General features: G+C 37.2%; 1 protein-coding gene across 1 annotated transcript; it reads left to right on the top strand.

Moving 5' to 3' along the window:
• The first annotated feature begins 1,849 nt into the window (after positions 1 to 1,849).
• LOC127880890 (uncharacterized protein C3orf14-like) lies at positions 1,850 to 9,179 on the top strand. Its single transcript, XM_052428365.1, has 4 exons — positions 1,850 to 2,017; positions 5,550 to 5,673; positions 5,988 to 6,062; positions 7,312 to 9,179. Exons 1-4 carry the CDS (start codon positions 1,953 to 1,955, stop codon positions 7,504 to 7,506), a joined length of 459 nt encoding a protein of 152 aa, XP_052284325.1. The 5' UTR covers positions 1,850 to 1,952; the 3' UTR covers positions 7,507 to 9,179.
• Positions 9,180 to 13,193: the final 4,014 nt, after the last annotated feature.

The following is a 13,193-nucleotide window of genomic DNA, read 5'->3' as shown; positions in this document are numbered from 1 at the left end:
TGCATTAATAAATGTTCGTTTGCTTGATATGTACCATTGTACTTGCTTCATTTCATATACTTCGTTTTATACGTAGCAATGACGATTGGTTTCAAATAAACAGAACCCCTGCCGTGGTTATACAAAGTACATCATTATAGGAAAGAATTTCGCGTGTACGATTTGAGCTTTTTATTTAAATGAAGATTTTTCAACAAATCTGGATTTGTTTCTGTTTCTACATTACAAACAGCAACAACAAGAAATAACATAAAAATGGCAATCGTCGTTATCCCTGTGTGAGGGCCATTAGAAAAAAATAGGTATATGGGTGGGAGATAAGAGAGAAGAGAGAGATGTGTAGTAGAAGAAAGAGGTGTAGATACGATAGAGGTATATATGATGGGAGAGGTATTAAAGAAGAGAGACTTGAATGTGCAGAAAGAGTATATGTGAGATTGATGAGATGTATGGGAAAAGAAGTACGTATTGAAAAAGGGTTTTCAAAATGAAGGATCAACGGGAAGAAATAAGTGTTTGAAAAAAGTGGTGTAGAAGAGAGGCGTGGAGAACAGAGAGGTATAGCAGAACAGAGTAGTTTAGGTGATTAGAGTGTTGTAGAACAAGATAAAGACAGATGTAGACGAGAAGAGAGATGTGGGAGAACAAAGAGATGTAGGAGAGGAGAGAGGAGTTAGAAAACAGAAATGTGTATGAGAGGAGCGATGTGTTGTGGAACAGAGACGTGTGACAGAGATGAGAGGTGTACGCGAGGAGATAGTTGTTGGACATCAGAGAGGTGTACGAGAGAAAAGGGATTGTGAGAACAGAGAGGTGTGTACGAGAGAAGTGATGTGTACAAGAACAGAGAGGTTTGGGAAAACAGAGTGGTGTACGAGAGGAGAGAGGTCACAGGTGTGGAAGAACAGAGAGGTGTTGGTATACAGACAGGTGTTTGAGAGGAGAGATGTGTTGGAGAACTGAGAGGTGTACAATAGGTGTACGAGAGGAGAAAGATGTACGAGAGAGTTGTATTAGAGGAGAGATGATGGAGAGAAGAGAGGTGTACGAGAGGAGAGAGGTGTACGAGAGGAGAGAGGTGTACGAGAGGAGAGAGGTGTACGAGAGGAGAGAGGTGTTGGAGCTAGAGGAGAGATGTGCACAAGAGGAGAGAGGTACCCGGGGTACATGTAAGTAGTTCCCGAGCCGACAATGACCAATCGCGAGCCTCAGTGCATAGACAGGTACAAATATATGAAACGATCATACAAAGCATGCAGCAAAAAGTCAGGAAGTGGTAAATGCTTATTTAAATATGAAGAACATATGCATGCTCTGATTGGAGATGACCCAGCAATAAAACCTCTGTTCACGTTCGGCTCAGGTGATAAAGTAGAAAGAGCTGATATGAGTTTCGATAATATAGAGACCATTTTACATAAAATTGACATAAATGTGAATATAATTAATTTCAAAAAAAATAGCCGACAACGACCTTTTTAGTGTTTAATTTCCCGGGTACGTTTTAGTATATTTACCGTACACGGGGTACATGTAAGCATACTTAAGAGTATCCGGGGTACATGTAAGTAGTACCCGAGCCGACAATGACCAATCGAGTTGCACTGAGTTAAAGTGACATTGAAACCATGTCTTATGAGTACAGCTGCAATACTAGACCACGCCTTATTTTTGTTTTCTGCAGCTGTCCGTTTTTCCATGTTCTCTGCAGTCGTGTCAAGTAGTAGTTTAGTCTCGGCTTCATTCCATTCATGACGTTCTCCACTGTTGGAATCTTGAATGATATAGGGAAATTATTTAGTGTATTATGACCTCGATGACAACGATAAATAAATAACCTCCCCTGAATGCTCTTTATAAAAAGAGAACGCGTCATCAACAACTAGGCCGAACAACAGACCTATTTGGTAACACTTTCTTCAAATAACGACGCAGCGAGGATCACACGCCCCATGGAAACTTGCCTTGCCCACTGGAATGACAGGGAAATGCAGCTGGTGCGACTACACGAAGAAATGTAGGAGTGATGTGTCCTATTAAAAAAATTAATGGTCATGTTCACAGATTAGTCCATATAAACGGACTCCCAGAACCTTTGATAATTTTTGCTATGGCGGCTCTGGCAGTCCAAATGCACCCCTTCATAAACATGGGTGCAGTTCAGCACAGCGAATCTGTGCGCTTCACTAAACAGAGTTACAGACGTCGTTCGAGACAAATTGAGGAAAATAATTAATAAACTTCATAACCATGTTAAATTTACCTGAATGGAAACCTATGGATGTTATCCTTTGCATGCATCCGATAAAAACACGACCATGTTTCAACACACTTTTCTCGCTGACATTGTTATGTTTAAATTTGAAACAGTGTATTCAGTATCGAATACCACATCGTTATCGACTTTTTGGCTCCAACACATAACGCGACGTACTAAATATTGGTGTAATGCGACCTGACCTATATTGGGTTAATTTTCCAATATGGCGGATACAGCGTACAAAACAACACCTTAGTCAATACAAATCAATTATTTCTTGCTTTAATGGTTCCATTTGGATGAGTTTGTGGTTTAGATTGGTAAATTTTAATAAGCTCTTGCAGTTTCAGTGTTCATTAACCTTTGAATTGTTGATAACATTTTGCACCCATGGACAAGAGAGAGCGCATTGCAACTCTCAGCCTAAGCTGAGAGTTGAATTATTGCAACTAGTTCACAGATTTACAAATTACAGATTTGATTTAGTCTTAGATTGTTTAAGTTCGTCATAAAATTATTTTCAATAATCCAGGAGTTGCAACATATAACCGCTTTTTCAATGGAAAGTCCCGCCTCGAATCTTGGCGGCACTTTAATTGGTTATATTAGAAACATGAATTATTTCCTGGCATAAAATAAACAGATCATATATAGCATGTCTATCCGTAGTATCGGCCCTCTTAATGAATGCATACCAATTTTTGAAGTGAACAATTACAAAAACACGCATGTGTTATATGTCAATCTATAGTTAAATGTGCATTCTTGGACATAACAACAAAAACTGCATTTAAATCAGCAATGGTTTGACAAAATACTGGCTAGACTTAGCTCCCTGTAGAAATCTGTTTCATGTATTATCATCTCATAGTAACAGCCCTTCTGATTGGTTGCAAAGAATTTTTTAATATGCACATGCGCTTGTTCTACAAAAGAAACTAAATGGAAAAACGAAACTCTTGCTTGTGTTGTTCTTCAAATATTTTTACATTTCATTAAAAAATGAGGGGCATAAAAAACATTTGATAAAGCAATTATTATTCCATAAACAAACAAACATAATTGTGTGTTGCGTAATTAAAAATCATAGCATCACCCTTGAATAAACATGATCTACTTTCCAACGAACACTAAAAATCATGAGAATGATTGTTGTAATAGGCATGAATAACCATCACATAAATTATTCTTTCTAAAAATTGGAAAAACATTAACTTTCCAGAAATTTTTGAAGGTTTGTCGTTAAAGGCACGATACTATAAAAAGGACCAATACTATGAGAGAAAGGAATATATAACTTATGCGACAATTAAAACAACTTATGTGATATGGTTGGCTCGCATAATAATGATATTAATAAAAAGTTTCAAACACATCAACTTTTCATGAAAATGTGTAAGTTTTTGCAATGGAAAAAGCCCAGTATTCAGAATTCGCAAATACACTATTGATAAATAATTATCTCATGTCTAATCAACCAATCATAATACACCTACTTTCCCCATAACCTCAGAAAGATTGATCGAATCATTAATGCAAAACTTCGGCTTTGGGTTTGATAACAGTTTTTGTGTAAAGTTTTTGTTTTAAGTATTTCTCCACAAATGACTCACCACTGGATGTTGATGATAACTAGTATTGTGTTTGTTTCTATGATTGATTGAACAAGATTTAATAGTCATTTGTTAGACTTAAAAAAAAAATCATGAAAAATCAGAAACTCAGATTATAAATAGTTCCCTAATTTGCAAATTAAAACAACGTACTTGATATGATGTGTTCGAAGTATAATGATATTAATGCAAGTTTCAAACTAGTCAATGGTTTGTAAAAATGTCTACTTTTTGCAACAGAAAACACAGAGTTCTGTGAATTTGATAATATGCTAATTTATACATTGACTATCTCCCGAATCCTCCGCAAGATAGATCTCGTGTCTAATCAACTTTCATGACCTACTTGTCATCGATCAGACCCGCTTCAAGTGTGACATTTTCAGGAGTTAAGACACGCCTTAGCGTTGGACCAATAAAATCACTCGTTTGTTTAAAATGTTGGCCAGTTGAAATGTATGTAAATTAAGGTTTCAAACCGCACTGGACAGTTAGTTTTGATGCATAATGTAACGGCAAGAACTGTAAGAATGTTTTTTCATAGGTTTTATTAACTTATGGTACCGAGGTCCGTGAACTTTGCCATGAAAATGCCCTTTACTCTGTGAAGATTTCAGTCTTGGATCCAGTCTGATTGATGACAAAGAGGTCATGCGAGTTGTGTATTGTGTTATTTCTTTAAATTTGACCCAGCATTTGTACATGATATGTGCATTTCCAGACAAGAAATTCATTTCTGCGCTCAATAGGACCAAGTTCATGGAAATGGCTGCACAATTGATAAAGTTATAGCTGTTCAAAGGGATGCACCCTGTTTTCGGGTCGTTTTGAGTTGAATACCTTGTTATATATATATTTGATAGACTGGTGGAAAAAAAAATCAGAGAAGTTGATTTGTTCGTTATAATTTGATTATTTTTCATTCAAAATGATGTTTTTACTAATTAATATCATAGCAACGCGCTGACCACTTGTGGATTATACCAGTTATTGTCAGGTACTTACTTGTAACAATTTGGTTCACATTACATAGTGTTAAATGAAAAAAGTTGGGTGCAAGAATGAAGCCTTGCGGATATCTTTATGCGGTTTCACATTTTCTTGTACACCCTAGTTAACAGATCATAAGTTAGTTTCAAATCAGCTTGTATAAAATGAAATAAACCTCTATTTTTGTATTACTAAATACACTTTTTATGTCCCCCACCCACTATAGTGGGGGACATATTGTTTTTGCCCTGTCTGTTGGTTTGTTTGTTTGTTTGCGTCAAACTTTAACATTTTGCCATAACTTTTGCAATATTGAATATAGCAACTTCGTATTTGGCATGCATGTGTATCTCATGGAGCTGCACATTTTGAGTGGTTGAATGTCAAGGTCATCCTTCAAGGTCAAAGGTCAAAAAAACAAATCCAAGGGAAGTAATAAGCTTTGAAGGGAGATAATCATCTGAACCTGCCAAATGATTTTTTTTAATAAAAACAGCGCACTAGGGGACATAGTGTTTCTAATAAACACATTTATTGTTCTGATTGAAGAACACCTACATGTACATGCTTAAGCAAAATAAGTCAAAAGAATCACCGTATTTTATTTGAACGTTTGGCCAAAATAGTTATCAATGTTTTGCTAGTTTAATTTTTAATTAACATATTACAATTTATTTGCATTGCAGTTTATCAAAGAGAGAAGCCTTGTTAAACTGTTCCATAAGCTATCACCAGAGTCAAGAGCTGCGATCAAAACAATTGACTGTAACTTCAGAAGAGGCCTACATTAGAAAGCACACCCTTCTGCAGGTATTTGTTAAAGCTGAGTGAATGGTACTAAGATACTGGATATTGCAACTTTGCTTTTGATTTTATCTTTGTTGTGAATGTATTGAAAAGTAAGTTAGGCAGAGATGCTTGTACACTCACAGTCAGATTACTTAGCTTTGTCGTGTAGGAACCTCATATGCTGATTCCTCATGAAATTCACTCTTAGAAATATTTTAGCACACCTAACAAGCTATATTTCATTATTTTTTTTTAAAGTAGTAATTTCCAAGTTGAACTTGCCTGATATTTGTTTTTATTATCATACATGTATAATTATTTTACACCTATTGCAGGATATCAGAAAGTCACAAACAGAAGTGTTTGAGTCATTGAACTCTGCACCCAGTCCTAGATTTATGACGCTGCAGGTAAGCCAGTCCTAGATTTATGACGCTGCAGGTAAGCCAGTCCTAGATTTATGACGCTGCAGGTAAGCCAGTCCTAGATTTATGACGCTGCAGGTAAGTCAGTCCTAGATTTATGACGCTGCAGGTAAGCCAGTCCTAGATTTATGACGCTGCAGGTAAGCCAGTCCTAGATTTATGACGCTGCAGGTAAGCCAGTCCTAGATTTATGACGCTGCAGGTAAGCCAGTCCTAGATTTATGACGCTGCAGGTAAGCCAGTCCTAGATTTATGACGCTGCAGGTAAGCCAGTCCTAGATTTATGACGCTGCAGGTAAGCCAGTCCTAGATTTATGACGCTGCAGGTAAGCCAGTCCTAGATTTATGACGCTGCAGGTAAGTTTATTATTTCCATGATAAGTTATTGATATTGAATATGTTGTAGAACAGAAGGCTGCATCACTATGTCTGTGAATCTGCGTTGTTTAAGCAAGGACTGGCAGCAAACTCTCAAACCCCACATAGCCCTCCTCCAAAATTGTTTTCATATGAACATATACAAAACTGACATAATATTCTTTAAAAAAAACATAGCTAGTCAGTTATTCAGAAATAATGTTGCAAAATGACAAAAAAAAAGTTATATTCCTGAGACACAGATCATTTAAGTCTAAGATTAAAAATATCAGTACAGCATTTTGATGCATTTGTGGTTAGCGTAGAATTAATAATCTCATGGGGCTATAAAGCGTTGTCTTAAAAGAAACATAGAATGGCATACACATAGCCTAGTAGGAAAGGAGTTAACAGAATTCTGTTTATCTTGGAATATTGCAAAATAAATGAGTGTGTTTAGAATCGTTTATAAAATTGTATCAATAATTGTGTACAATATTATTATTACTGGCCTGAAAAATTAATTATTAATTAATGCTTCGCTGTTGGAAAATGGGTTAAATGCATGTGCAATAGTATAGTCCCAGTGTCTAATCAGGGACGACTCTTTCCTTCTTAAAATGAATTAACTAAAGAAAAGACTAACTTCAAAAAATGTTGTCCCTGGTAAGCCTGTGCAAAATGCATTAAGCCCTGTTATCCCAGAGCGAGACTCAAATGTACATGTCAGTACACAGTAGTACTACACACTCAATGTACATGTCAGTACACAGTAGTACTACACACTCAATGTACATGTCAGTACACAGTAGTACTACACACTCAATGTACATGTCAGTACACAGTAGTACTACACACTCAGCTTTGTCTGTTGCAGAAGAACTACTGGGCGATGGTTCGCAGCCAGGTGCCCATGTGGGAGCAGGATCTTGGCATTGTGCCTGCTCCTACATCAACCCGCAGTGCACCCACACCTAGGGGAGGGCACTCCAGGCGCAGGAAGGCAGCCAGCCAACAGAGTAGTCTCCCTTCCAGGCGCAAACCTTCTCCCAGGCATGCTCAGAAATCCTGAGTAATTCCACTTATTCCACAGTTCAGATGTCAGTAGATTTGCTGGTTGTTATTGAAAATGTTAATTTAATATGTGTAGTAACAGATCAAATAAGGGGGGGGGGTGCAACATGACATACATTTTCACACAGTATTAAGAGATTACTTTCACTAAAGATCATATACATTATAATGGTGCTTAGTAATGAATGAAGAGAGACATTGTATCAGATTGCCGATTAAGAGGTTACATTGGCATGTAATATTAAACAATCTCTTAAAAAAAGAACATGTTAACAGATACATAATAGGGGATACATGTTTTACAAACATCTCTTGTTGATCAATATTTTATCATAAAATGTTTAAAAGAAAGCTATTTACATTCAAACATTGTTGAACATAACATAAGCAAGGTCAGATTCACTGCTATTTTAGTCTGGATCCAGTACAACTCACTGATATTAAAGCTTGAGCGTGGATTGTGTGACCAGAGAATAGGCAGTCTACAGATTTTTAGATGTTACACCTTAGGACATGTGTTCATAGTGACCAGAGAAATGACAGTTTACAGATAGATGCTACATCTCTGGACATGTGTTCCTAGTGACCAGAGAAATGACAGTCTATAGATAGATCATGCTACATCTCTGGACATGTGTTCCTAGTGACCAGAGAAATGACAGTCTATAGATAGATCATGCTACATCTCTGGACATGTGTTCCTAGTGACCAGAGAAATGACAGTCTATAGATAGAACATGCTACATCTCTGGACATGTGTTCCTAGTGACCAGAGAAATGACAGTCTATAGATAGATCATGCTACATCTCTGGACATGTGTTCCTAGTGACCAGAGAAATGACAGTCTATAGATAGATCATGCTACATCTCTGGACATGTGTTCCTAGTGACCAGAGAAATGACAGTCTATAGATAGATCATGCTACATCTCTGGACATGTGTTCACAGAGTCTTGTAGCTTACTCTTTAGCTAACAGACTTTTTCACTGTGCAAGCAATTATTTATTGCCGTTATTTTTAATAGTTTCACATGTGTGTGCAATAACATTGGCAGCAAGGTAATTTAGCCTTCATTACTGATATTGAATCTACCTAGCAACTAAATTAGCCGTTTTCTTTAATGAACCTCCAAGATAGCTTTTGAAATGTTATTATTGAACTAGTTTTAGTTCCCTTTCGTGATGTGTCTTAGATAGCGAAAATTATCAGCCTCAGTCGGAGTGCGGGAAAATGTGTGATATGATGTTGTCATGTATTAGGGATGCAGTGTTGTTGAAAACAGATCTTTCTTAAAGACACATTGGTATATGTATTATTAGCAAATCTTTACAGATTGTTTATTTTATATAATTAAGAATTACTATTCAAGATTTGTATTATATCTCGTGTGTAAAATGTATATCCATCTGTAATACATAATACGAGTATTTTGATCTTTTGTGAAGCCGAGTATATTTTGTGTTTTGTTCAGTATCGTGTTGTATTAAGATGTATCTGCAATTGCTCCCAACTACATGCCGTAACTGACGTTAACTCACGTGTATTGTAAGGCAATTATTGGGGGTGTGTATACTTTTATTATGTAGGTTAATGCAATATATGCTCAATTTGATTATTCTTATATGCTTTTGTAAACATATTTTGACTGTGCAATACATTTTAAAAAGCTGTACTTGTGTTCGTTTTATTTGTACATGTCGTGTATATATAGGTGTAACTGTATTGATAATTGTATTTCGGTTCGGTTCGAACAGTCACGAAGTTTATTTACTTTTGTCTCTTCCCTTTCAATTTATTTTTCTGTGAATGTAATTCGTTTCACGTCAAATACTAATTGTATAATTATGTTTCTTTAATGTTTATATGTATCTTATTTCACGTCAACATTTAAAAGCTAAAGTTTATTATATGTTTGTGGTTGAATTGCAAAACCATCGTGTGCGCAATCTTAATTACTGTCTCAAAGAAGTCTCCGTCATGTCGACTGATAAGCGATCTAGTAATTATTGCGTTATTTCCAAGTCGACTTTCATTGCCCTTCTTGACGGGTCGTTCGGTCGTTTAAGCCAATCTGTTTCTAAGCGGATATGTGTATTTAGTCGCTTAGACAGCAGGCATCCGTGTTTAAGTAAGACAATAGCAGACGGCACAGCTGAGCCGGACGCCTATCATCGGTCCGAGGGCCCTTGCACGGATAGGATCGATGATAGGCATCCGGTCCAGCTCTGCCGTATGTTATCATTACAATGCACATCACGATGATAGGCATCCGGCCCAGCTCTGCCGTATGTTATCATTACAATGCACATCACGATGATAGGCATCCGGCCCAGCTCTGCCGTATGTTATCATTACAATGCACATCACGATGATAGGCAATTAACATGATCATAATTATTATGTTTCTTCACCACAATTAACTACCAAACCATCATCATGTACCGGTACTCCTGATTTTCATTTAAGTTTGAAAGACGACGAGTGACGTAATTATAATAGTGACGAAGCAAACAAATTTCTGCTGGAAACTGTTGATTTTCGGTGCAGCGTTATTAACTTATTGCTTTTTACAATAACATATTTGGAATGAAAACTCATAAATCAAGATTCTACACATTCAATACGATTCTGGGTTGCTTGTTTGACGTAGATTATTTGAAATTTGAATATTAATTTTTTTAAGTCGTTCTGACCAGTCATTCGATTTCATAAATTTTGAATGTTTATCTTAAAAAAAACTAAGCCGATTTTTTTAGGTCCCGTAAATGTTAGAAACCCCTTGTTTCCACTCTAGAAGCCAATGTACGACTCAATCCTGCCGGAACTGGGTGGGTTTGATTATCTTTGCATCTAGGTTCGAATCTGTGTCACGGGTGTCCAGCAACGAGGCCATCTGGTCAAATATTAGAAAAGGTATTGTTGCTTGTATAGAGGCAATATTAATGACTCGAGCTTGATTAAACTTGGTCCGAATGTTATAGTTGACAATACCTAGGCCAACTCACGTGTGTCTAAAAAAACAAGTCCACGGGGTCAATTGGTTTACCTCGAACTCATGTGAGCGCTTCAATGCCATAGTTGCATTCTTGATATAGTTTTGCTGTTTTCAGTAATTTTGAGTAAGGGCTTGCACAAGTTTGTCTGAAACTGAATTTAGACGTCATTTCGTTGAGTTAAAAATGTGCGAAAAGATTTTTTTTAAATATAGAAAATCGACTCGGGGCCCGGCGGAGACAAATAACGACCCGCTGTACATTTATTACTTTTTATAGTAACAATATGTATTGTAACGGTAAAGACGTTTCCATGAGGCATCTCGTTAGTTATTTTATCGGTACTTGGATACACAATCGTTAATTTAATTGAATTTCTTACAATTGCCCAGTATATCAATGTACAGTACGTGGGCTCGAGCGGGAAGAGGACAACGACAACGAGCGAGGCATGGCATTGTAATGCGCATGGGGGGGGGGGGGTAGAGGTTAAGAGGTCGGGTTTGGGTTAGGATTAGCCTTAACCCTAACCTTAACCCTAACCATTATCCAGGGTTATCACCCCTATACCATGCCTCGCTCGTTGTCGTTGTCCTCTTCCCGGTTCGAGCAGGGGATAGCGTGCGGTGAACACATGTCCAATCACGCCGACAATAGATTTCCGCTGCCTCATTGCTCCGTCAATACCTAATAATCCTAAAACTCTGAAAACAATGGCCCGCTTATCTGAGTTTTCTCTTATTTTCCATTAATTATGCATTGGCTTGTCTTAGACATCGAATGTCTTTCAACCGTGATTTCTTGTGAAAATAAAATGGTTTATTTCTTCATTGAATTGAATGAAGTTTATTAGAAGTTGATAAAGGGTTATATATGGCGCAGCGTTTGACTGGCAGCGTGTGTCCCAAAGATAAAGTTTTGATTGAAATTCGTCGCTGAAAGTTACGGTTTACTGGTATGTTCGTTCTATGTAATTCGGTTGATTTTGATATTGAAGTCACGATTATTCAGGAACATAATGGAAAAATGTGCGAGCCACACAGACATTCATTGTTGTGTAAACAATTAGCACGATGCAGCTTATAAGACTGATTTACATTTTATATCCATTCCAACCACCCTTATCGATTTCCAGTAATCTTTGAAGTGTATTCTTAAAAGAAAAAAGTTCACGGATTTTGAAAAAAGGGAAGATGTATTAATTAATTTTCTAGAACTTAGTTTTCGTGACTGTCAAATGCGTTATTTGATTGTATTTGATCGGAGTTATGATTTCTACATGATTTTGGTCTTACATCTCTTACATTAAAACGCAATTGCCAAATCATATTTCAATATGCGCCTCTGTACATGTATTCCATTTTACATTGTTTCAGGACATTTGATTTTGTCAACATAACAGTTTTAGTGCCCAGCTATTGTTTTCAATAAACTATCCAAAATGTGTATACTAGAAAACAGGATCAATTAAGAATGATGCGTCTTAAGAATACGAACGTTGTAGTTGTCTGTATGAGGGAGATCACGCACGATGATGCTCGCTCGTACCGGGGCAATACATGTGATGGGAAATTAAGTAAGAATAATGGTAGGACGCCACCTTCGCGGCGAACATTCTCTGGTTTGTTTCCACGAAACATTGAAAATGCCAGCGCGCAAGAGGTTCCTACTCAATAAATACACCGATTTCCAATTAAAACTATTACCTCTCTATAAGCGGTGTAATTTAGTTGCCACGGGGAGGCTCCGAGTCATTATTTTAGGAGAATTTCAACATTTTGATCAATACATTGTATCACTTACCCAGTAATCATAAAATAGCCGTATTTTGCTAGACATTTTACATTTATTTCTAGCTTATGACATAGGACGGTACTGCTACAGCGCAATTATACCCATTAGAATCTCGACGACAATCACTAACTTCAAATACCCACGTAATGCGGTAATACTGCCAACGGACACCTATACATCTACGCGCTATAGACACGGGCTATAGACACTAACATATACTTGGTGCAGAACCTGGCTTTAGACATGTACTAACAACTACGCGATATAGGCTCTGGCTATGGACACTTACTTACTTTTACGCGAACATCTACGCGATATAGACACTGTCTTTAGACACCTGCATCTACGCGATGTAAACCCTGGCTATAGACACTTACAAACATCTTCGCGATATAGATGAAGGCTTTAGAAACTCCCTAATATCTACGCGATATAAACACTATCTACAGACACTTTAATCTACACGCTATAGACACTGGCTATGGACACTAACATTTACGCTTTATAGAAAATGGCTTTAGACACTAACATCTGCACGCTGTAGACACTGGTTATGGACACTAACATCTACGCGTTAAAGACACTTGCCGGAGACACTAACATCTACGCTCTGTAGATGCTGGCTATGTATACTAACATCTACGCGTTATAGACAATGGCTTAAGACACAAACATCTGCGCGTTATAGCTGCTGGCTTAAGACACAAACATCTTTGCGCTATAGACACTGGCTATGGACACTAACATCTACGCGTTATAGACAATTGCTTAAGACACAAACATCTACGCGTTATAGCCTCTAGCTAAAGACACTAATATCTACGCGCTGCAGATTCTGGCTATGGACACTAACATCTACGCGTTAAAGACAATGGCTTCAGACAAAATATCTACGTG

The sequence above is a fragment of the Dreissena polymorpha genome, chromosome 5, assembly GCF_020536995.1.
Source record: "Dreissena polymorpha isolate Duluth1 chromosome 5, UMN_Dpol_1.0, whole genome shotgun sequence".
Classification (NCBI taxonomy): Eukaryota; Metazoa; Mollusca; class Bivalvia; order Myida; family Dreissenidae; genus Dreissena; species Dreissena polymorpha.
The sequence above is the reverse complement of the archived record's forward strand: the minus strand, read 5'-3'. Positions and strand labels throughout refer to the sequence as shown.

Excerpts from the sequence above, each read along its gene's own strand:
- LOC127880890 (XM_052428365.1), top strand. The coding sequence starts at position 1,953 with ATGGAAACTTGCCTTGCCCACTGGAATGACAGGGAAATGCAGCTGGTG. Across the intron at positions 5,674-5,987 it reads GAAAGCACACCCTTCTGCAG|GATATCAGAAAGTCACAAAC; the intron begins GTATTTGTTAAA and ends CACCTATTGCAG. Across the intron at positions 6,063-7,311 it reads CTAGATTTATGACGCTGCAG|AAGAACTACTGGGCGATGGT; the intron begins GTAAGCCAGTCC and ends TGTCTGTTGCAG.